The sequence below is a fragment of the Melanotaenia boesemani genome, chromosome 7, assembly GCF_017639745.1.
Source record: "Melanotaenia boesemani isolate fMelBoe1 chromosome 7, fMelBoe1.pri, whole genome shotgun sequence".
Taxonomy (NCBI): Eukaryota; Metazoa; Chordata; class Actinopteri; order Atheriniformes; family Melanotaeniidae; genus Melanotaenia; species Melanotaenia boesemani.
In genome coordinates this window covers 27,900,384-27,921,361 of record NC_055688.1, presented here as the reverse complement: position 1 = coordinate 27,921,361, position 20,978 = coordinate 27,900,384, and the positions used below count along the sequence as shown (strand labels likewise).

General features: G+C 38.2%; 4 protein-coding genes across 5 annotated transcripts in view; 3 read left to right on the top strand and 1 right to left on the bottom strand.

Moving 5' to 3' along the window:
- The first annotated feature begins 444 nt into the window (after positions 1-444).
- On the top strand, positions 445-6,431 carry ccng1 (cyclin G1). The gene is made up of 6 exons (XM_041990793.1): positions 445-641; positions 1,772-2,035; positions 2,116-2,369; positions 2,699-2,777; positions 5,047-5,157; positions 5,298-6,431. The coding sequence occupies exons 2-6, from the start codon at positions 1,772-1,774 to the stop codon at positions 5,487-5,489; spliced, it is 900 nt and encodes a 299-aa protein (XP_041846727.1). The 5' UTR covers positions 445-641; the 3' UTR covers positions 5,490-6,431.
- On the bottom strand, positions 5,987-8,954 carry nudcd2 (NudC domain containing 2). The gene is made up of 4 exons (XM_041990794.1): positions 8,766-8,954; positions 7,673-7,721; positions 7,423-7,574; positions 5,987-6,846 (listed from the first exon to the last, which is right to left on the bottom strand). Exons 1-4 carry the CDS (start codon positions 8,952-8,954, stop codon positions 6,763-6,765), a joined length of 474 nt encoding a protein of 157 aa, XP_041846728.1. The 3' UTR covers positions 5,987-6,762.
- gabra6a (gamma-aminobutyric acid type A receptor subunit alpha6a) lies at positions 8,927-18,138 on the top strand. The gene is made up of 11 exons (XM_041990792.1): positions 8,927-9,012; positions 9,596-9,674; positions 9,758-9,864; positions 10,675-10,742; positions 11,100-11,320; positions 11,419-11,501; positions 11,624-11,767; positions 12,584-12,736; positions 12,824-13,074; positions 15,320-15,564; positions 17,271-18,138. The coding sequence occupies exons 2-11, from the start codon at positions 9,628-9,630 to the stop codon at positions 17,290-17,292; spliced, it is 1,341 nt and encodes a 446-aa protein (XP_041846726.1). The 5' UTR covers positions 8,927-9,012; positions 9,596-9,627; the 3' UTR covers positions 17,293-18,138.
- Positions 18,139-18,329: 191 nt separating this feature from the next.
- Positions 18,330-20,978, top strand: part of gabrb2a (gamma-aminobutyric acid type A receptor subunit beta2a) — a 31,563-nt gene continuing 28,914 nt past the window's right edge. The window contains exons 1-3 of one of the 2 annotated variants that reach the window (XM_041990788.1): positions 18,330-18,502; positions 18,613-18,713; positions 19,123-19,190. In XM_041990788.1, coding sequence (XP_041846722.1) covers positions 18,429-18,502; positions 18,613-18,713; positions 19,123-19,190 — 243 coding nt within the window. In that variant the 5' untranslated portion in view covers positions 18,330-18,428. The remainder of the gene's footprint in view (positions 18,503-18,612; positions 18,714-19,122; positions 19,191-20,978) is intronic. The other variant, XM_041990787.1, reaches the window with a different exon arrangement.

Sequence of the window (20,978 nt, the reverse complement as noted above, 5' to 3'; positions counted from 1 at the left end):
AAAAAATATTTAGTTATTCGGGCATATCTCTTTAAAAAAAAAAAAAAAAAAAAAAAAAAAAGATAAGAAGGAAAAAAAATCTATACTATTTAATTAATTGACTAATTTGCATTTGTTTTGCTTTAACTTTACTTTACTAAAGCTAAAATAATTCATAAAACGCTACAGTATCAATGGATAATTATATGTTAATTACCAATGTTGTCTTTTTTATTATTTACTTTTTTGGAAAGTATCTTTGGAAGCCCAAAGAGAGCAGTAGGTCGACTTTTGCGTAACGATGTCGTTCCTCATCCACGATTGGTTCATCGGTCCAGGAAGTGCGGGATCTCCGTGTAAACGGATAGGATTATAGCCAATGAAAATTTAGAACTAGGGTACGTCATCAGTTGTCGGCCAATGGTAGCTCAGACAGGCTTTTTAATGCTGTCTTATTTACCTTAACTGTCCTTTTCCCCATCGCCTTTTGCCAAGGGTAGGGGGTGTGCATAGGCAGAAGTAAACCTATGCTTAAAACTTTCTTTTGTGAAAGTACATACTTACACTCATTTTCTTTTTTAAGTCTTTTTTTCACTCGCTGATTAGAAGCGCGTGAAGGATTTATTCTTTCATATTAGAGGAAAAATAGCTTACAATTAAAGGTAAGTGAGCTTTTTTCTATATAATATTAAATAAGCAAAAGACGACACGAGATATCCCTAAATCTAAAAATCATTATGCGTTTTGCTGTGGCTGTCAGTCAATGACTGAAAAAGGGAAAGCAAACTTGGTAAATTATAGCTAGCATTAGCGGTTGTAGCTAACAGCCATTTATGTAAGATAACAGTTAAGCATAGTCATTTGGCCTTTATTAAGCATGTCCTTGCAATGACAGACATGCTAACAGAGCTATTTATTGCAGTTTTATCCGCAGTTTTTGAATGGTTTTGCTGTGTTACCACCAGTTTGTTGTCATGAGGCTCAACGTTAGCGCTCCACTGTTGTGTATGGCAGGGACATGTCCCGACATGACGCAGGACATGCCCTAACATGGCCCGCTCCTTCAGGCGCTGTCCAAGCTATCAAAATATGATTAAAACGATCGATATATATATATTTATTATATATATATATATATATATTTATTTAGTAAAGGTGTGGAAACTGTAATACGTTACATCTTTAAGAACATGATCAGGAATGTTGTGAGATATATCAGTGATCCTCCTGTCAGGTCCTGTTGAGTCCAGTTCTGCGACAGCTGCTTATGGAAAAGTTGTTGCTGGATAACTTAACAAACATGGAAGTACTCACCTTATTTAGACTCTCTCGAGCACAATGTAACTCTAATCCGTTTTAATGTCATTAAGTACTTTGAGTTATGTCCTTAATTAATTAAAATCCCCCATTTTTATGTCGTTTCAAAGTGTTTTTAAATAAGATGTCATCTGCTGAACGTTGAAACCAAGTGAAATGCCTCTCCATCTTTAGCTTCCTTCTCCACAAGTTATATTTGATTTTTATTTATTTTTCCCTTCTGAGAGAGAGCAATTGGCCAACACAATGCTTTTTCAATTCAATTGGTTTGGGATTAAAGGAATTGAATGTCATTAGTTGAGCACCATGCTGGTATAGCCAAGCTTACAAACTATTCACTTAATAGTTTGTAAGTTTGTGAGCTCTTACAACAGTTTTTGTTACACATACTGCTAATTAATTAGATAAAGACAAAAAAAATTCTAGTGATAATTAAGGGATGATTTAGCTCAATTTTGCTATATATTTTTTTTAGATGATTGACACAGTGCCAGGACCTGCAGTGCAGCCCTTTGCCGCTCAGCTGAAGACCTTGACAGATTTGGAGGGTCGATACCAACCAAAGCTTAGCGGCTTGCGGCTCATTGAGACTGCCCAGGATAATGGTCTCAGGATGACAACCAAACTTAGAGAACTGGAGGTGAAGGACCTCCTTTCTCTCTCCAGGTTCTTTGGTTTTAGCTCAGAAACCTTTTCACTGGCCATCAGCTTGCTGGATAGATTCCTCTCTGCAATGAAGGTTTGTTAATACACAAGTACCACCTTGCTGACTGTTTCGTAAGATTCTTTTAAATTGTTCTAATTAAAGTTTTCCATCAGATTCAGCCAAAACACCTGTCCTGCGTTGGCCTGTGCTGCTTCTACATTGCTATTAAGTCTTCTGAGGAGGAGAAGAATGTGCCGCTGGCCAGTGATCTGATCCGCATTAGTCAGAATCGCTTCACTGTGTCTGACATGATGAGAATGGAGAAGATCATCATGGAGAAGCTCTACTGGAAGGTGAAGGCCCCCACAGCCCTCCACTTTCTCCGTTTGTTTCACAGTTACATCCAGGAACAAGTTGATGCTGAGAGGTAAGTAAAATAACGGTCACACCAGCCTGCAGGGCTTTGCCAAGAGTCAAAAAAATAATGTTTTCTCTACTTAGCCTTGTACTTGACCTAAAACTGTCAAATATATTTTTGGACCAAAAATTTGTTTCTATTGGAAGTTATAATTTTCATTTATTTGATGGCGCATTAGAAGACCAACATGAAATCCCTCTATTCATTCTGTAATTGTAGTAGGTTTTTAATAAAACAGAAATCATATGGGGGCTGAAATAATCTTCAAATGACCTGAGACCACCGGTGATCTCGTGATTTCATCTGGAATTTCACCATTTTTTTTTTCTTTTCTACAGCAGGAAGATACTGAGCCTTGAAAGACTGGAGGCACAGCTCAAAGCCTGTCACTGCTCATTTATCTTCTCTAAAATAAAGGTAGGTCAACATAACTGTAATTTTCTGGTCTTGAATTATTCATGATATGGGTGCCATCCAGTAGTTCTAAGTTATACCAGTTTCACAGCTTCCATGTTAATCCTCAACACTTTTAGGTGAGTCCTGTGGTCTCCTCTAGTAGTCAGATTATGAAGTAACAGAGTTTAACAAAAATATAAGAAACTCTTTTTCTGTTTTAAAAATGGATGCAGCTTAAACTCATGGTGACTGGGTATCTGACTCAGGGCTCATAACCATATTGCCATTCTCTGCTGGTCAGACACTGTTGTTTGTTTAAGAAGAAAAGTGTGATTTTTTTTATTTTTTAGTAAAGTCCCATTCACACCAGCCTTTTTGATTCGAATCCTTTGCTCGGAAAGTGTGCTTTGTTTGTGGTATTGTAAATCTCAGGTCTCAGTCAGCTTTAAACGGACCAAATACAGGTCGCGGCCTACAAAACAAAGTGCATTGTGGGTTCAGCACACAACATCCTGGGTAAATGCAACAAAACAAACGTGTGAGGGATGAAAGGGGCCTCTGGATGGGAGAAATGTCTCGTGGTTGGCCATGTAATAATTCAGGAAAGGTTTTGATAGAAAAATGATTAACCAAAGACCGCTAGGATCTGATGCAGCTCCATATTTAGCTTCTATGAACCAGAAACCAAAGTTGTTCTATATTAACCAATAGATGAACGGGTTTTCTTCTTCTTTGTGTGTCTCGTCTTCTCCTTCAATAACTCTTGGTGCAGCACTGCCTCTCGCAGAAAGTAGAACACATTATTTAAAAGGTCCGATTTCTTTGAGTTGTGCTGTGTGAATGCAATCTCAGTCCAGATCCCCCGGATCAACTGAGTCCCCAATTGGACCAATTCTAGCAGACCATCTTGGCTTGAATGTGCCCTTAAACCTCATCTTAATTCTATGATAATATCTTGACAGTACCTAGCCTACACTGCTACTTTAACTGCTATTTATGATAAACCAGCTTCACCTCAGCTTTGTATTATCTCATCTGTGTTTCTACTTAATATTTACTTTATTTCTTCCACTGTGAGCACTAAACAGGAAGCTTGCCCTCATATTGTCAACAGATGAGTCTGCCACAATTCAGTTTGACAGAAGTAGTGCAGAGAGAGGTCAGTGAGTGACACAGTCTGTCAGACGGTACTACAATGAATATCAGTCTTGTACAGAAATGCCTACTATATTATTAACCCAGTTCCAGGTCTGTGTAAGGTTAAACTAGGGACAGTTTTCAGTAGGACCAATATCGTGGTTCGCTCAGTTTTTAGGGCAACGATCAGCCCCACAGAGCTTCTGTATAATCTACTGTCACCCATGAGACAGACTGTTAACAGACTGTTTCAGCTTCACTGCTATCTCATTATTGCTATTATTACCATTAACATTTAGTATCTGGCTGATCTGCTCCCACAAATGGACTTTTCTAATAACTTCTGCTTCATATCATCGGGATGCTGAAACAGCAGGAAGTTCATTTTCCATTTTTCTGGATACTGGGGGGTGATTTGAAATTCCAATTTACTATTAAGCTGGTCTGTCATTGATAATGCGTTTCAGTTGGTCTTCAGTTTGATCACTTTGCTGATGGCCATGATGAAAGAGTTGCTTGTTTTGGTAGATAAAGATGACAAATGAGAATCTTATGTGCCATCTTAGCTTGTCTTTCTTTCTTTCTTTCCTCACTTTTCCTCCCTGCATTCCTACACAACACTGAATAGGCAGTATTCTTTGCTACTGACAAATCGAACAAAATCAGTATGGTTTGGTTTTGCTGGAGGCACCAAAACAAGGATGTCTGACGCCTCTGACAAGCACCTTGATGTATCACAGCCGTGCCTATGAATCTATAAATCAGAGCTGCAAACAAATGACTTCAAGTTGCAACTTATTTACAGTAAATATTTTAGAAGACTCTTTTCTCATACGGGCACACGTTCTAGTCTTTGGGACTAATCTCCATAGGAAATCAAGAGCAATCATTCCAGGTATTTGTATTTTCACGTGAAGTCCCTCTGGAACACTTCAGGGCTTTATTTGTGAAAACTGCTTCTTCTGAAATGAGTTGATCAATTTCAAGTGAATTGTGTAACTATTTGTTCCCACTTTCTGGAATAGATATAAATGACATGCACTGAATAATTTTGCTGTTAAAAACAGAAAATTTAAAGCAGTTTTCTTAAACAAACCAATTTGCTGCATGTTCTCGTTAACAAGGTGTCCTACTTTTGTCTGTGTTGCTGCAGCCATCTCTACTTGCTATGGCTCTTCTGTGTTTTGAGGCCCAGGATCAACATGACCCAGAGCACATTGATGTAATCTCAGAGGCCCTGCAAAATCTCCAGCAGCTGCTCAACGTAAGTCCCAATTATTAAATATGTGCTGTACCACAGTAGTAAGAAGTAATGTGTTATATTACTTTTGTTGATGGTAATATTCCTTGTCTAGATTTAAAAATGGTGATGTGTTACATGTACCTCATTTCTGTTCTCTGCAGGTGAGAGATGGAGACCTGGTGAGTGTGAGAGAGCTAGTTGGGAAATGCCTGGCTGAGTACGCCACCACCAAGTGCTCCAAACCTAACAGCCAGAGGCTTCGCTGGATTATCTCTGGAAGAACTGCACGTCAGCTGAAGCACAGCTACTACAAGTTTGCTCATCTCCCCACCATACCTGAATCAGCTTTTTAAAAACAGGGCTTACAGATGGTTGACCTTAACATACAGGGAGGGATTACAACTTTCCCCACTGTTACTTCTGTGATCAATCAGTGTAACTTTTGGGTGATTTTCTAGTAGTACGGTCACCAATTAAGCTCCAAATATTTTCCTTACAGATCTTCATTTATGATGATGGACTTCTTTAAGGAAAAGCTAAAAATGTTTTCATTAAGTTTGTTAATTATCAGGCACACTGTATCTTTTCTGTCCCAAATGACAAGGAGTAATGCTTAGTAAGAAAGGCTAGTCTATTGCCACCCTGCAAAGTTTTACTTCCCTGATTGAGTTGTTTGCACAGGTGTACAGTATGTTCTCGTTTTAATCCGTACCAAGGTGTTTGGTATTTCCTGGTACGGGTTGGTAGTTTTAAGCTAATAAGTATAGAACCACCTAGGTCCTCAGTCCACCATGTGGAAGAGGAGGGAGAAGGATTTTGTGAATATCGAAAATGGAACCAAGAAATCGGGCCCAAAATCCTTCACTCCCACCCTAGGTTGCTAAACTGTCCTGAATGCACACTCCTACCCAAGGTGATGATTTTTTTTTCTTTTGAGATGGCGAGGGAGCTCTGGTTTTGACCAGTGATGTGAGGTAGTGATGATCCAGTTGTGTGGCTAACACCACCGAACTGAAACGTCATCAGCAGTTACAGACGAGATGTCACCGATTAAAGTCTTGACAAACTAAGCCACCATATAATTTTGATTTAAGTTGTTATGCAGAGAACACTTAAAAGTGGCTGTTGCAGTGGAAATATGAGTTGGGATTAGTATTGCTTTACCAGTTTCCCTTTGTAGTACATTTTGTTAGTTGCAGAATGTGTTCTCAAGTTGAAAATGGTCAATGGAATACATACACCATCTGATGAAGCTATGTACTTGTACCTTTCAATAAAATTTTATTGAAAAGCTATAATTGTGTACATTTTCATTATCAAAAGACAGCACATCCCAGAGACTTCTTCCACACAGAAAGAGCAGTTCCTCTCACATTATTGTGTTATGAGCCTCATAACTTACCAAACCAGGCTTGAACAAAACAAGTCCTATGTGGCAGAGATAATCCAACAAACGGAGTTGCTGTGAAAATAATAGTTTTAAATAAAGGTAAATGTCAGGCTTTCCAACGCCACATCTTCATCCTGGCTGTGAAGACCTGGTAAATTAACTCCTCTTGTGTCCCACAGGAGAGAGGCAGTAGTAATACTTCCAGCATGTACCAAGTTTCAGCATCATGGTGGTAGTCACTTCTGTAAGCTGGAGAAGTCAGGACCTCCACCAGCAAAGTTCCCAGAGATCTCTGCACCACTGAAGTCAAACCCAGGGTTCTTAAAAAAGAAAAAGAAAAGAAATTACAAAAAAAAAAAAAAGAAAAAAAGGCAATTTGTCTCTAGGATACTCTTTACTGATGGTCTGAGAAGCATGGTTAAAAACACAAGACTGCTTTAGTATTGTAAATTAATATGAAAGCAATTTGTAAGAATGGTCCCTGATCTGTTTCCGCTTATCGACAGACAATGTGTACACGTTATTTTCTTTAACTTGATAAAACTAGTGCCTCTGAAGACGACCGGGAATTAAATTTAAACAAAACTCCATACTGATGGCTCAAAACTTTGTCACAAACAACCATGATGACACAAAAAAAACACAAACTGAACTTGTAACTAAAAAAAAAAAAAAAACTATTTAGAAACCACTACAAACAGTAGTTACAACTGATACTGTGCCTGATACTTATTTGGCCATCAGAACTGAACTGATGTTGCTAGAATTAAAAGGAATTTAATGTAAACTGCAGCTAGGGGTGTCACTGCTTTGGCACTGAACAGCATGTGGTGAAGGTTGCACCAATTCAAACCTTGGAACAGCATGTGGCCAAGGTTGCAGCAATTAAAACTAACCTCTCGCTGGAACCTCTCCAGGGTGAGTTTTCTCTGCATCTGGTCCTGGACCCAAGCATTGGCACAGTACTCCCCCTCCAAGAGCGAGGACCAGCAGTTCCCTGCTTCTCTGTTGGTCTTCATCAAAATGATCCGGATGAGACATTTATCCTCTGAGACAAAAAAAAAAAAGTATACACACAGTAAATGTATCTCTCTATATATTAATATTCAAGTTAATGAAAAATTTTCTTAAGGGTGTCTGACTCACCCAGTGTCCATGTAGCCTCGTCAGACACAGTTGTGTCAAACAACTTTCCCTGGCGAAAACAAAAAGACGTTCATATGTTTGTGTGTAAATGTAAAATTTTAATGATTTTTCTGTTATTTACACTATGTAAAAACACCACAAATTCAAATGATTGCTTCTATTTATTTGGATTTATTTGCATAAATAAAATATAATCTTTCCTATCTATCTGTCTGTCTGTCTGCCCCCAGGTTCACTTGTGCAATCTGCTACTAAATGCCACCAAATCTTCTTTAAAACAATACTTATAAATCGCTTGGTTTAACATATTCTAGATTAGAGCTTACATTCAGCTGCTGCTAAAGAGTATTAAATGTTTACTTAGATACTATGATGCACTGGGCTTTCTTTTTATTTAGTCTTAAAATATGAATATGAGTTAGGAGCTCACATTACCACTGAATATTTTCTGATGATAGAATTTTTTTCCCAACAGACAAAAAACAAAAAAAAAAAAAAAAAAAAAAAATAAGGGTTTATCAATGAAAAGCATGTTTAACATACAGAAACACATGAATGCCATGGTCAATCGAAGGTAAGAAAAACAAAACCGAAGGCTGTAAATTGTACAGTTCACATAAATTCTCAGGTTTTATGTTTTCTCTGTGAATTAACTGTAATTAGTGCATTGAACCGTAATACTGGAAGAACAAAGGAAGTCTAACTGAATTAAATTTGACCATACTTGAACGTGTAAAAAGACCTAAACATGAACAAAAAATACAACTGAAACAAATGAGCTTTTAAAGTATGGGGTTTATATAGTAATTTGAAATAAACTTTTAGTTGTGTAAATTTTAAAGGCGTCACATAGTTTCCAAACTAGGGAGAACAGGGAATCATGCTCTTCTGTGTTGATTCGGCAGGGCTAATATCAAATGCTTTAAGTCTATCGACATGGAGGACAAAGCCTCAATGAAACCCTTTCTGTGCTTCATATTGCTTTCAAGTCGTTTCAATCTCCGTGTGAAAGTAAAGATGTCAAAAGAAACGACTGGATTCCACGCCCTATTTCACTCTGAATTAAAATTAAACGGAGGGACTCTGGGTTTACCTTGAAGACTTCCTTCCCTTTAACATGCAGCTCGATGTCTCTGGTTCCCAAATGGCACTTGATCTCTTTAGCAGTAGTCCCAAGAGGCACGTTGACTTCGATGAAGACCTCTTCCATGGTTTGGTACCAAGAACCCCATGGTGTCTTGCATGGGACGACCCCGCTTCTCTCCTCGAAGTGTACCGACATGCTGCACCTTTACACCGGCTGACAGATGGGCTAACGCCAGCTTTCTTATAACAGATAAGTAATGATAAGTATTTAAAATTAAACAAATACTAATAACTGCTTAATTACCAATAATGTAAAAGGTATGGTGATAATTACATTTTAATTACACCGTATTTCAATGTTTAACGGTAATATTATCCCTCACCGTGATATTTTGCCTCCCACTCTCTCCGAACTTCTTCTTCTTCTCTGTTTGTCTCATTTCCGGCCAGGAACATCATTGTGACTGCAGCGCCATCTTGTGTCTGATAGGGCGAACAACAATATGAAATTCTATTTTCACAAGGCACAAAATTGACAGCCACATACTTAAAAACTAAAAATCACAAACTTTATTTTATTTTTATTTGATACATTTCACAGATTTCACGTCTGTTCTCATTTACATTATTTTAAGTAAGCTAATGTAGTTACAACAGAAACCAAGTGAATACAGTTTGTCTAAAAGTAGAGTGGATTTACTAATCTGTTAATTAGATTACTGTTCCTGCCTTGGTGCAACAGTGTCCTTATGCAGTCAATGTGATGCCCATAAAAAGGAAACTTGATCTATTTGTCTTATGTGACTCATGCTATTTTTACATGAATTTCTGACAAAGGTGACCGAAATTTCAGACATCAGCTGCCAAGAATGGCCGTAGCCTCTTTAACTTCAATTGTTTTTTTCTGCTGGATTAGGTGAGTTTTTACTCTGCAGCTGTTAAACACATTTAAAAATGCAATAAGCCCAGGAGTTAACATTTTTTTTTGTTTTGCTGCAGCTTAGGTAATGTATATGGAGATGAAAAGGTATACTCTGACAATATTACGCGCATTTTGGACAGACTTTTGGATGGTTATGACAACAGATTGCGACCTGGTTCTGGAGGTAATTAAAACTTTATATATAAAGTCTTGCTCCGAAAGTACTGTACGACCCCAATTTAAAAATTTTATGCAGTGAGAAATGCAAATAAAGCCAGAATGTAATCATTTGCAAATAAAATAAAGATTTTACTCACAATAGAAGGTAGAAAACAAACCAATATTGAAAGTGAAACATGCTTAGCTTTTCTTTGCATTGTAGAGTTTTAATATGTATTTATAAATAGCACAGTAAACTGGGTTCACAGATAATGAGTTCTGGTAGTGCGCCGGAGCACTTGCAATGCTTTTCATGACAGAATCATACCTATTTTTAATGCAGTGTTGTCAGAGGGTGCAAAGATCATTGGTCTTAAGTGTTCATTTTTAGCTGTGTCCCTTGTGCACAAAGATGTTTCTAGACTCTCTGATTTTTTAAATATAACATACTGTAGACAATGGAATATTAAAAGTGTTTCTATACCCAATCATATTACTAACCTGTAACCAATTAACGAAATTATTTGCAATATGTTACAGCCTTTTCTTTTTTATACTTTACAATTCCCCATCCCAACTTTTTAGATATGTTCCTACCATCAAATTAAGATGAGTGAATATTATTTATTAAATACTTTCAACATTTGATATTTTATATATTCCATTTAGAATAAAATATTGACTTATTAGAGGAGTGAACAATTACATTCTGCTTTTATTTATGTTTTACACAGTGTGCCAGCTATTTTGGAATTGGTGCACTGAACACAAACTACAGGAATCCTGCTTTTTTGACGTATGATTCATAGTAAAATTGTTCACTTCTGTGTTGCAGGTGGTGTTACAGAGGTGAAAACAGACATATTTGTCACCAGCTTTGGACCTGTTTCAGATGTTGAAATGGTAAAATATTCCTCCTGTTAGATGTACATATGCTGACTGTGAGTGATGACAGTGCTTCAGTGATCAGCCTGTCTGCCATGAAAGTATCTAATGAGCTTTAATCCGTCTGACCAGCCCCATAACTCCATTATTGTTGGCCTCTAAATCAATATGACAACTTGTCAGACAATGGGAATGGCTAAATGGATTGATTCATGACTATATGCAATGACTGGCATCCATCACAACTCATTATATCTCCTGACCTTTCATTGCGTAACTAAGTGCGTCATGAGAATCACACCATTCATCCACATCTGGCATTGCGGTTCATAGCAAATCAGTTTTGTATTAAATATTTTTGTGTTCACGCATTAGGAGTACACAATGGATATGTTCTTCCGTCAAATGTGGGTTGATGAGCGGCTAAAATTTGAGGGGCCCATTGAAATCCTGCGTCTGAATAATCGCATGGTGGATAAGATCTGGACGCCAGACACTTTCTTTAGAAACTCCAAGAAATCCATTTCCCACAATATGACCACACCCAACAAGCTCTTCCGCATTATGCAGAATGGGACTGTCCTCTACACCATGAGGTGATGTTAGGTATTGTTTTGTTAGAGACGTTTTTAAAGATTAGGGTCACTGAGATAAAGCATGTATCTAAAACTGATTCCCATGTGTTCTCTTTTAGACTGACAATTAGTGCAGAGTGTCCAATGAGGCTGATGGATTTCCCCATGGATGGTCATTCTTGTCCTCTTAGGTTTGGTAGTTGTGAGTATTAAAATTTGCTAAAAAAAAAAAAAAAAAAACACAGAAAATTACTGACATCATCAAATATGATGACAAAACTTTGTGCTTGTTTAAATCTTTTCTTGAATGCATTTCTTTTCTAGATGCGTACACCAGCAGTGAAATTATTTTCACTTGGAAGAAGGGGCTAATAGCTTCCGTTGAGTGCCCCAAAGAATCAATGAGTCTTCTTCAGTATGATCTAGTGGGACAGACTTTATCAAGTGAGATATTAAAGTCAAACACAGGTAATGCTCACAATTAACCATTAGATTATACTTCTTTTAAGGTTGCAATCACATAATCATATTCACACATAGAAGTTTGATTAAAGATTCTCCTAAATTGATGACTGTTTGAATTAGAGGCTAAATTAGTATTTTTAAACTCTTTTTTTGTCCATGACTCCTCCACAGCAAGCAGGCATAAAATCAAATGCTTCTTTGAACAGGCATTTAAGGTGCCAAAGTCAATGTGTACAATATACCTAAAAAAAAGAACGACAGGGTTTAAAGTGGAGACACAGACAGACTGGAAGGTTTATATTGAGAAGAGAACTGAACACGTTCCTGCAAGAGAGAGGAAAGGATGAGGCAGGGTCCAAAATGTGGAGATGACACACATTCAATAAAAAAATCATAGCATGAGAAAGAACCTCTCAGTGTATGTGTTTGTGCATGACTCAGCATGTTTCAGGCAGTGCATTTTTGCATCTGTGTGTTCAGAACAAGCAAGTAAGAGTTTTGCACTGGAAAACTGCATGTTGTCCCTCTATTCCCCACCTCAGTCTTTCCTTCATTTCTCTTCTTGATTATATCCTTGTTTCAAATTCCTGCTCCACATCCTCCTCCCTCTCCTCTCCTTTTTGTTTCATTATCTTCCCTCCTCTCTTCCTGACTCTCACATTGTACCTCACAGTGCAGGCCACTTCCCTTTTGATAGCATCAGTATGTCTATATGTTTATGTCAGTTATTCAGTTTCAAGGGCAGACAAGAGCATCCAGTCTATTACCCTTTTCTTTCCACTTGGGTTGCTTTCTTCATATGTGTTGTTTATCTTATAGGTCACTACTCCACGCAGGTGGTCCATTTCCATCTCCAGAGAAAGCTCGGTTACTACCTCATACAGACTTATATCCCTCTTATAATGGTTGTTGTATTGTCACAAGTCTCATTTTGGATCAACAAAGAATCTGTTCCCGCTCGCACAGTTGCTGGTATGCTCATCTCCCCAGTGTCATAACACAACTAACATGTGTTAATCAGTATGACGTTATAATCTGTATGCATGTGCTTTTCTTTAGGCATCACCACAGTGCTGACCATGACCACTTTAAGCATGAGCGCACGACAGTCTTTGCCCAAAGTAGCCTATGCAACGGCCATGGATTGGTTTATTGCTGTGTGTTTTGCCTTTGTTGCATCGGCTCTAGTTGAATTTGCAGCAGTAAACTACTTCGCTACCTTGCAGGCCAACCGTCTGAAGAAACTGAGAGCCAGACAAGACAGGCTGGAGGTATTGGCTGCTGGTAGCGAGGATGATGACACGATTTCGGTAAGGAGCTGCACCATTGGTAATAGCAAAAGAAAACTGAATACAGTATTATTGGGTTCATTGAGACATGGATACAGATGTCTGAATCCCCATTAATTTAAGATGCATTTTTATACAATCATAATCGCAATTAATATATTTTCTAGGGTTAAATTTCCATACAAAAATCAGCATTTTCATTTGTTTATAAATGTATGTTTTTATGCACATACATTCGAGTAAAATACATATTTTTTGAGGGGAATCCCACAGACTTTTACTTATAAGACTGAGTTTACAGGTCTACTGCATATATAACGAAGTTGTATAAAGCCTTTTGTTGTTTAAAGCCAGAAGAGTTGATGAATTAATGATGATTCAGTAACGTTCGGGGATAAGAAGTACCAGGTGAAAACAAAAATAAAAAAACCTGGGAAATTTAGCTGTTTCATAAGCCCTCAGTCAGTTGCAAAACTATCATGCAGGTGTACACACACTGACTGAAGCACAGGTGAATTGAACTTAAAGAAATAGTCATGAAATTTTAACTATTAATTTGTTAACTTAGGCAGACATACAGAAAACATGACATGTAGTTGTAGTGGAATAACACAACTGGCTTTTAGTATTGGCATTATTATTAGTATTTAGTAACTATTTTTTTTCAGAAGTGAATTTTATGAAAATCTGCTTTATTTTGTTTTCATACCTTACAGTGAGCCTTTTCTAGCTGTAGATGTATTAGAGCCTTCTCTTTGCTGTTCACCACATTACACCACTGTCTCCATCCAGCAGACCAGACCAGACAAACAAGACATTGCCTTTATTTTACTTTTCATATGTGTAGAATAGACAGACATGTTTTATGAGTAGTTAGATTTAGTGTATTTAATTAAACAATCACATTCACCCTGGTCTGTAATACCATGACCTTGTTTGATTTGTCTTCCTATAATACATACAATTTGAGTTATTTATTTATTATTACTTTTGTTAGAAGTCATTTCTGTGACCATTGTGAGTTTTTCTTTCATTAACGAAAAGGTACCAACAATATTATTCATGTCTATATATATATATATATATATGTATAGAACATCTTTATTTATTTGATGTTTCTTTAATTATTATTTATATATTAATATTTACTATAACAGCATTCTGTGTAGTCCCCCTGTATAGCCCCATTTTCTAGTCCCATTTACCAAAGAAAGTACATTTCAAATACATTTGATTACGTGTTCATTTAATAGAAGCAGTATATAGTTCTTTGCTGTAAAAAGATAAAGGATTTAATATAATCTTGGAAAACTTGAATAACATGTTTCTTTACTTTTTCTTTTAACTTGCAGTGGTGAGATATGCTTCCAATTTTGCTATGTCAGTTAGAAATGGACTGGGGTGTTATTTTAGAGGCCAGTCTTACAGTGTGTGAATATCACCATCCTGAAGGCAAGTGATCCCTGCATACAAAAAAAACCAACCTCAGTGCTAGCATGAGTCTTATAATATGGCAAATAACCAAACCTCGTTACTCACAACTCAGTGCCAATGCCATGTTGATGGTTTTTTTTATTGTTGTTAATTATGTTATTTTAAAATTGTTTACTTATTGAATCTACAGTTGATCGGTCTATCTTTACTGAACTCTTGAACATAGTCTTTTTACATTTTAAAATGGATTTACATAGCAAATACTGGTGATGGAGGAGCAGACACTCTTTATGCAGTTATGTTAATGTTGAACAGAGACATGACAGCTTCAGACTAAAATGCAGTAGAAAAAAACCATGCCACACATTGGTCTTTTTCTTTTTAATGTATTTCCAAGTAGACGCTCTGCCTCCTCCTTCTTCACATCAAGGGGAAACCACATATTAAATAGTAATATCTGGAGTTGTACTGCTCTTTCTCAAGCTATAGGCTTTATGCTAATACAGTAAGCCACCATAGCGTCCTCCTGGGATCTGTCTCACGTGTAGAGCTCATGGTTAGATGTTTTAAAAATAGCTTCAGTGTGAGAACAACTCCAACACTGCTCTCTGCATAATCTCCCCACCATCCTATAGGCTCCCAGAAACCTACCTGCTGTGCTCTATAGTGATGCTGAAATATTATTATTGTATATAAATACAAATTTTTACATTACATTATACCCTGGAGGAACTATTTGACCCTTTTTTTCTTTCCTTTACATCTTTCTTGCCTAACCCCGTCTCTTCTCTCACTGCATTTCCTCCAAATCATCCCACCCCCCTCCCACCAGTCGGACAGCAGCCCACAGGAAGGCCTGAAAAGGAGAAACCACTCAGTGAGCTGCAGTGAGCCAGGAGATATTCCGCCTATGTCGAATTTCCTCCAGCAAGGTTCAGCTTTTCCACAAATCCCACAGCTGGCTGGGACCAGTCCCATTGACATGTATGCCCGCATCCTCTTCCCTCTGACATTCGCTCTTTTCAACCTTGTCTATTGGTACATCTACCTGGTCAAGGACACCATGGAGAGGGCCAGGTAAACATCCTGTAACAATACTTAGTTACAACTCTTGGTGATTATCACAGATTGAAAACACATGTTATAACTAGCTAAAAACTAATCACTGGGTGATTTTTGTTCCTCATTGTTGCTACAGCCATTTAGTTAATAGAGCTTGTTCAACTGTCTTGCATTATTTTTGTTGTTTTATGATCGTTTTACATCTATTCACAAATTTTTGGTTATATGGTTGGTCATAGCAAAACTTTCAACTGTGTTGGTTGCAGTTTATGAGGTGACCATGAACTTCTGCACACTTTTTTTTTCACTAAGTATCTTTGCTTACTGTAGGCACAATTCAGTCTGCTTGACTGTTTCTTATTTGTGTAGATATGGCTGCAAAGTATTAAAGTGCCCCACTACTCCAACTTGTTCCAAAAATTTTGAGGGCATTTTATAGTCAAACTGTGACTTTGATTTGCTTTGCTAACAATCGTACAAACTATTCTCTCAAGGTTTTTATGGTGAACACCTAACTTGACCTCTGACTATCAGATGTCCAACTACTCTTCTTTCTTGGGTGCTGGACATTACTAGTTAGTCTTATCAGTTTTACCTTGAAAATGTTTACCAGCTTAGCCAATGTTTTTCTTTCAACTCATATTGACAGGGTAAAATTTGAAACAAAAGGGGTAAAAAACACCATATGTTGTATTTTTCAAAGTTTTCTTTCCCCATGCGAACCTCTTAATAGTCATAACCTTCAACCTGTTAAATATTGTGTATCAAGGTAGTTGATCTAGAAAGCCTCTTGTGAATAATAGTGCAAATGGCAGAGGAAGATTGGAGAGCATTCGGCATTCATCAGATGAAAAAAGGAGAAAAATAACCCAAAAATGAACGAAGGGTGTATTTGTATCTCAAAGAGCTGCAATCCTCTCTCTTAAGATAGCTTCAGTGAAGCAATAACTACCCACAGTTTTTGTCAAAGACTTTCATCTTGGCAGTAAAGACATCAATAATTTCTAATGCTGAAACAGCCCCAGGAGTTGTAGGCAAAAAAAAAAAAAAAAAAGATAGAGAGAATGATGTTAGGTGGTGTTGTTGCTGCATTGGCGCCAGCACTCTGGCTTTTATCATCATCTTAGTATTACAATACAGAAAGGGAGCTGAGTGTTCAGTTAATTTGAGTAGGAAGGAATGCATAAAGTTTTCTCATCTTTCTTATAATGTTTACCTGCAGGCTGGCAAAACCCCCATTTTTAATAACATTCTCTCTCTGTGGGGAATAAGACCAACCAGAGCTTGTGCTATATGTTAACTACTTGAATAAGTGACTTTCAGTTTTCTGCTTATGAGTGAGCCACTTAGAGAGCATACAGCTCCATGTCCAAGAAGGAGAATAAGATAGCCTGGAAAAAAAGACTGCAAGAGGGAGAGAGAGAGACCAGTTATGTAACACTGAGGAGTGCAAATCTGCTCATCATGCTTCTCATGTTTCTGTCAGAGAATTTTTATAGTTGTTTTGTTTATAGCATTTTGCTGGATAATGAGAGATAACATGGAAAGCAGCTGCTTCATATCTCCATAATATTCTATCTCTCTGGTGCTACTTTTTAAAGATGGAGACAACTGAAAGCAGTGTTGGCTGCACTGCAGATAAAGCGTCTCTGAATGTGGAAGCAGAGATGTTTCTGTGTGCTCTGCTCACATTTTTGCTCCGTTGCATTCTGGTCTTGCAGGGATTTGGATCTTGAAAACTAAGAAGACTTGGAGAGGGGGCACGTGCAGCCTGAGAGAGCAGCCAGCCTCACCTCACACTCCCTTCTCCATGAGCAAGCTCTCATCATTCACTGTGCTCTCATCTGACAGAGGAAATGAATCAGAAACTCATTTATTCTCCGGCTGCCTATCTATTCAATTCACAGGCTGTGACCACTGCCCACTTGTGTTCTGATCAGTTACTGACAAGCTGCTCTTCACAAGGCCTCATCCACTTTAAACTACACCACATAAAATAATAACTTCTTACGCTGAGACAGTCACCACACACAAGCAGGATGCTCAGACACACAAACTAGAAAACACATCAAAAAGATGGGGATGATATAATCTATGATGGCTGTAACTGCTGGTGATGCAACAGTGAACCAATGCTTTTAGAAGCCTGCCCTCTACAGAAGCACAGCTCCCACTACAACAAGATCAAAGACAGTTTAGAAGAGGCTTGCATCCCTCTTTGCAGCTTCAAAAATTTGTTCAAACCTAAGAAAATGAATTGTAGGACTGTATTTTCCATCCCACCTTTCTGCTCTGTGCTCCCCTTGCAGTTTCTGGTGTATTGCAGGTAATCTGGAAACAGTGGAGGGAAGAGTGGAATATGATACCCATGAATGTTGATTTGTATTTATGTTCTATTTTTGTGATGTTAGTGCATAATTGTTGGAAAAAGATGCTTGAGTATGAAAAGTGTTCTTTTATTAGGGTTTTAAATTTTTTTTAGTTACTTCACATATTGAGTAAAACCAAAACAGATGAAAGAAACTTGCTCTTAACTTAAGGTTAAAACGAGCCATGCATCCCATTGTTTGACCTTGTCAGGATATATTCAAAATTCATCATGTAATAAACACAAAGAATAAAACAAGCTTAAAATGAAAGACATAGTTGTGTTTTCACTCACTACATAAATGTGTGTTTCTTCATTACTCACAATCACTTGTCCCTTTAATATTTTTCTCTGCAATGGAAACTGCTCATCCACCATCATCAGTCTCCACTCTTTGATCTTGGGTCGGCTGCACGCATGCGCCCCTCATTGGATCCTCTGCACTGTTTGGAGTAAGTTGGATGTGCGCTCTCCTCACTCGCATCCAGAAGCCACCTCAAAAACTGTTGCGATGGGGAGGATCAGGAAAAACCACTTTGGGATTTTGACTTTTTCCTTACTGGTGACTTTCGTCTGGGCTCAAAGGTAATCCCGATTGTGTTTTTTTGTGCCATCTTGCATGTCATGTTGTCTCTGTTAAAAGCACACCTAGTGCAATCAGCTATTTTACCATGCACCTTTTTCTTCTTCCTCAGTGTCAAGGATATCAATGATCCGAGCAATATGCCTCTGGTAAAAGAGACAGTGGACAGGCTGATGAAGGGATACGACATTCGGTTGAGGCCAGATTTCGGAGGTAACGAGCAAATGAAAACGGAATGTCATGTTTTCACGCCCTCCTGACGCGTGATACACGTTTAATGAATCGCAAAATCTGCTTTAATTTACATAATCACCCCTTCACAGTCAAATAGGCCTTACCAATTAGGCTAAGATAAATGATGTGCATATTCCGTTTGATGAGAGGCTTTTAACGTGATCGATACCGCTCATCAATGTTTGATTATTCCGCTAAATAAATGAAATTAACTATATTTAAGCTAATGCGGATGTCAGATATGAAGGTTTTTGCCATACAGATGTTGCTCACGTCTCCTGTAGGTGCTCAAATCAGAGAAGTACCTGTGCTCGCATCACGGGTTTGTTAAATTCATATGAGAGAAGTATTCATATAGTCTTGTATTAATGTCTCCTCTCCTTCGCAGGTGCGCCGGTAGCAGTTGGAATGAACATAGACATTGCCAGCATAGATATGGTTTCTGAAGTCAATATGGTAGGTGAATCTTTATAATCCTAACCCCGCTCAATGTTGCCAAAATTACCTGGCACAGCTTGCAGTAGCCTGCCTCTGAAGTGGGCTACTTATCTCAGCTCAGTGTGTGAGATTGCATGCGAGTTATTTTGTGAGAGGGCTACATTTGACTATTTTCTCAAACACATCACCGCCATCCCCTTCTCATTCTCCGCATTTGCAGCTCTGGTGTGTTGCTGCATTTGAATTCAAAACACACACTCACTGGCGCACTCGGACGCACAGCGCCGGCAGCGCGCACGGAGAGCTGCCAATGTTAAGTGTGTGCGTATATGAGCGTGCAAAACTGCCTCAAGGATCGGTCGTGTAATTTTATTGACACGTACACACGCGCGGTCGCACACACATGTACAACATCCTAAACCTCCACGCAGATACCTAAAAAAATTAATATCTATTCGCCAATCGGGCATCACTTGGCCCCTTTAACTAGCAACCAATCACATCATCAGCGTCTACGTAAATGTTCTTCCTCCTACTAATCAGATGACGTAAGCAGTTTGTTAGCAGCCTAATAAATTTCTGATCACACAGCTAAGCAAAGCAGAAAAAAAGGGGTTGCATATAGATGAACTTCATGCGCGTCTTGGAGAGGACAGGGGGAAAAGTTCATCAGCTCATGCTAGAGCACCACCTATTGATCCATGTGAGACCAACCGACCACAACTCAGATGAAACTGACTGCAGGTTCAAGCGTGACCACGATGCATTAAAAAATCATTTAGGTGTAAACTTGTGGATTTTGATAGATTAAAAAAATTAATAAACAAAATAAAAGAATAAAAAATGTGAGGAAATCTCTTTAAACATCGTCTGCATTAGCAACATATTAGAAATGATACACAAGAGCATGGAAGAGAAGATGTTCCTGTTATTAAAGTTATGTTAGAGTTTTTATTATAATAATTATTCTGATTGTGTAGCTTGTGAAAATAGTCTGCCATATGGTCATTTTCAGTTGCACTGAATCGGTTTTAAGCAGAAAAATACAGCAGAGTATATGAGTTTGCTTTAAGTGAGAAAAAGCACTGAGTGGTCAGAGCTTCTCCTTTGATGGAAATGATTTATTTTGGTGGAGGATGCTGCCAGAATGGAAGTGCCCAGGGGGTCCACGGAGAGTTGAAATAGAGCCCCTCTCTTTCTCTCTCTCTCTCTCTCTCTCTCTGTCTCTCTCTCTTTTTCCCCCTGTCTCTCTCTTTCTCTCATATCACTATCCTTCCCTCCCACCACTTTGACTGGATCCCTGGCTGTGACTCTGGGCTCAGCAGCCATGTAATCCACCTCTGCCTAGCTCCAAAGGGTTATCTCACTGAAGAACTAGGCATCTAGGCAAGCATTCATCTGGAAAAAAACACTGCTTCATACATCCGTGTGTGTCTGCAACAAAACACAAAAGTGTGCACAAACAATGAATGGTGACTGACGTCACACAGCCTCCCGTGGCTATGAGAGAGCATTCGTCTCTCTCATTTCTCAGAAAAGCTCTTCCTGCCAGATCCGTACAGGCGTCACTCTGATAAAATAAATTTAGACAAAAAAGTAAAAAAAAAAGAAGAAAAAAAAATAATAAAGAAAACACCAAACCTTCAGCTCCTTGTGGACTTGTGTTCCACATGTTGTTACCTTGTGAAAAATCCTCCCTGTAACTTACATAACCGGTTGAAATCTCCTCCTCCTCTTCCTCCTTCTCCTTCCTTCACGTCCAGCTCCCTTTTGGCGCAATAGAGGATAACAGCATTTGACGAGATA

Coding starts and splice junctions, on each gene's coding strand:
- gabra6a (XM_041990792.1), top strand. CDS start 9,628: ATGGCCGTAGCCTCTTTAACTTCAATTGTTTTTTTCTGCTGGATTAG. Junction 11,321..11,418: donor ACTGTCCTCTACACCATGAG/GTGATGTTAGGT, acceptor GTTCTCTTTTAG/ACTGACAATTAGTGCAGAGT. Junction 11,768..12,583: donor GATATTAAAGTCAAACACAG/GTAATGCTCACA, acceptor TTTATCTTATAG/GTCACTACTCCACGCAGGTG.
- ccng1 (XM_041990793.1), top strand. CDS start 1,772: ATGATTGACACAGTGCCAGGACCTGCAGTGCAGCCCTTTGCCGCTCAG. Junction 2,370..2,698: donor GAACAAGTTGATGCTGAGAG/GTAAGTAAAATA, acceptor TCTTTTCTACAG/CAGGAAGATACTGAGCCTTG. Junction 5,158..5,297: donor ATCTCCAGCAGCTGCTCAAC/GTAAGTCCCAAT, acceptor TGTTCTCTGCAG/GTGAGAGATGGAGACCTGGT.
- nudcd2 (XM_041990794.1), bottom strand. CDS start 8,954: ATGTCGGTACACTTCGAGGAGAGAAGCGGGGTCGTCCCATGCAAGACA. Junction 7,722..8,765: donor AAGGGAAGGAAGTCTTCAAG/GTAAACCCAGAG, acceptor TGTTTTCGCCAG/GGAAAGTTGTTTGACACAAC. Junction 7,575..7,672: donor CGAGGCTACATGGACACTGG/GTGAGTCAGACA, acceptor TTTTTGTCTCAG/AGGATAAATGTCTCATCCGG.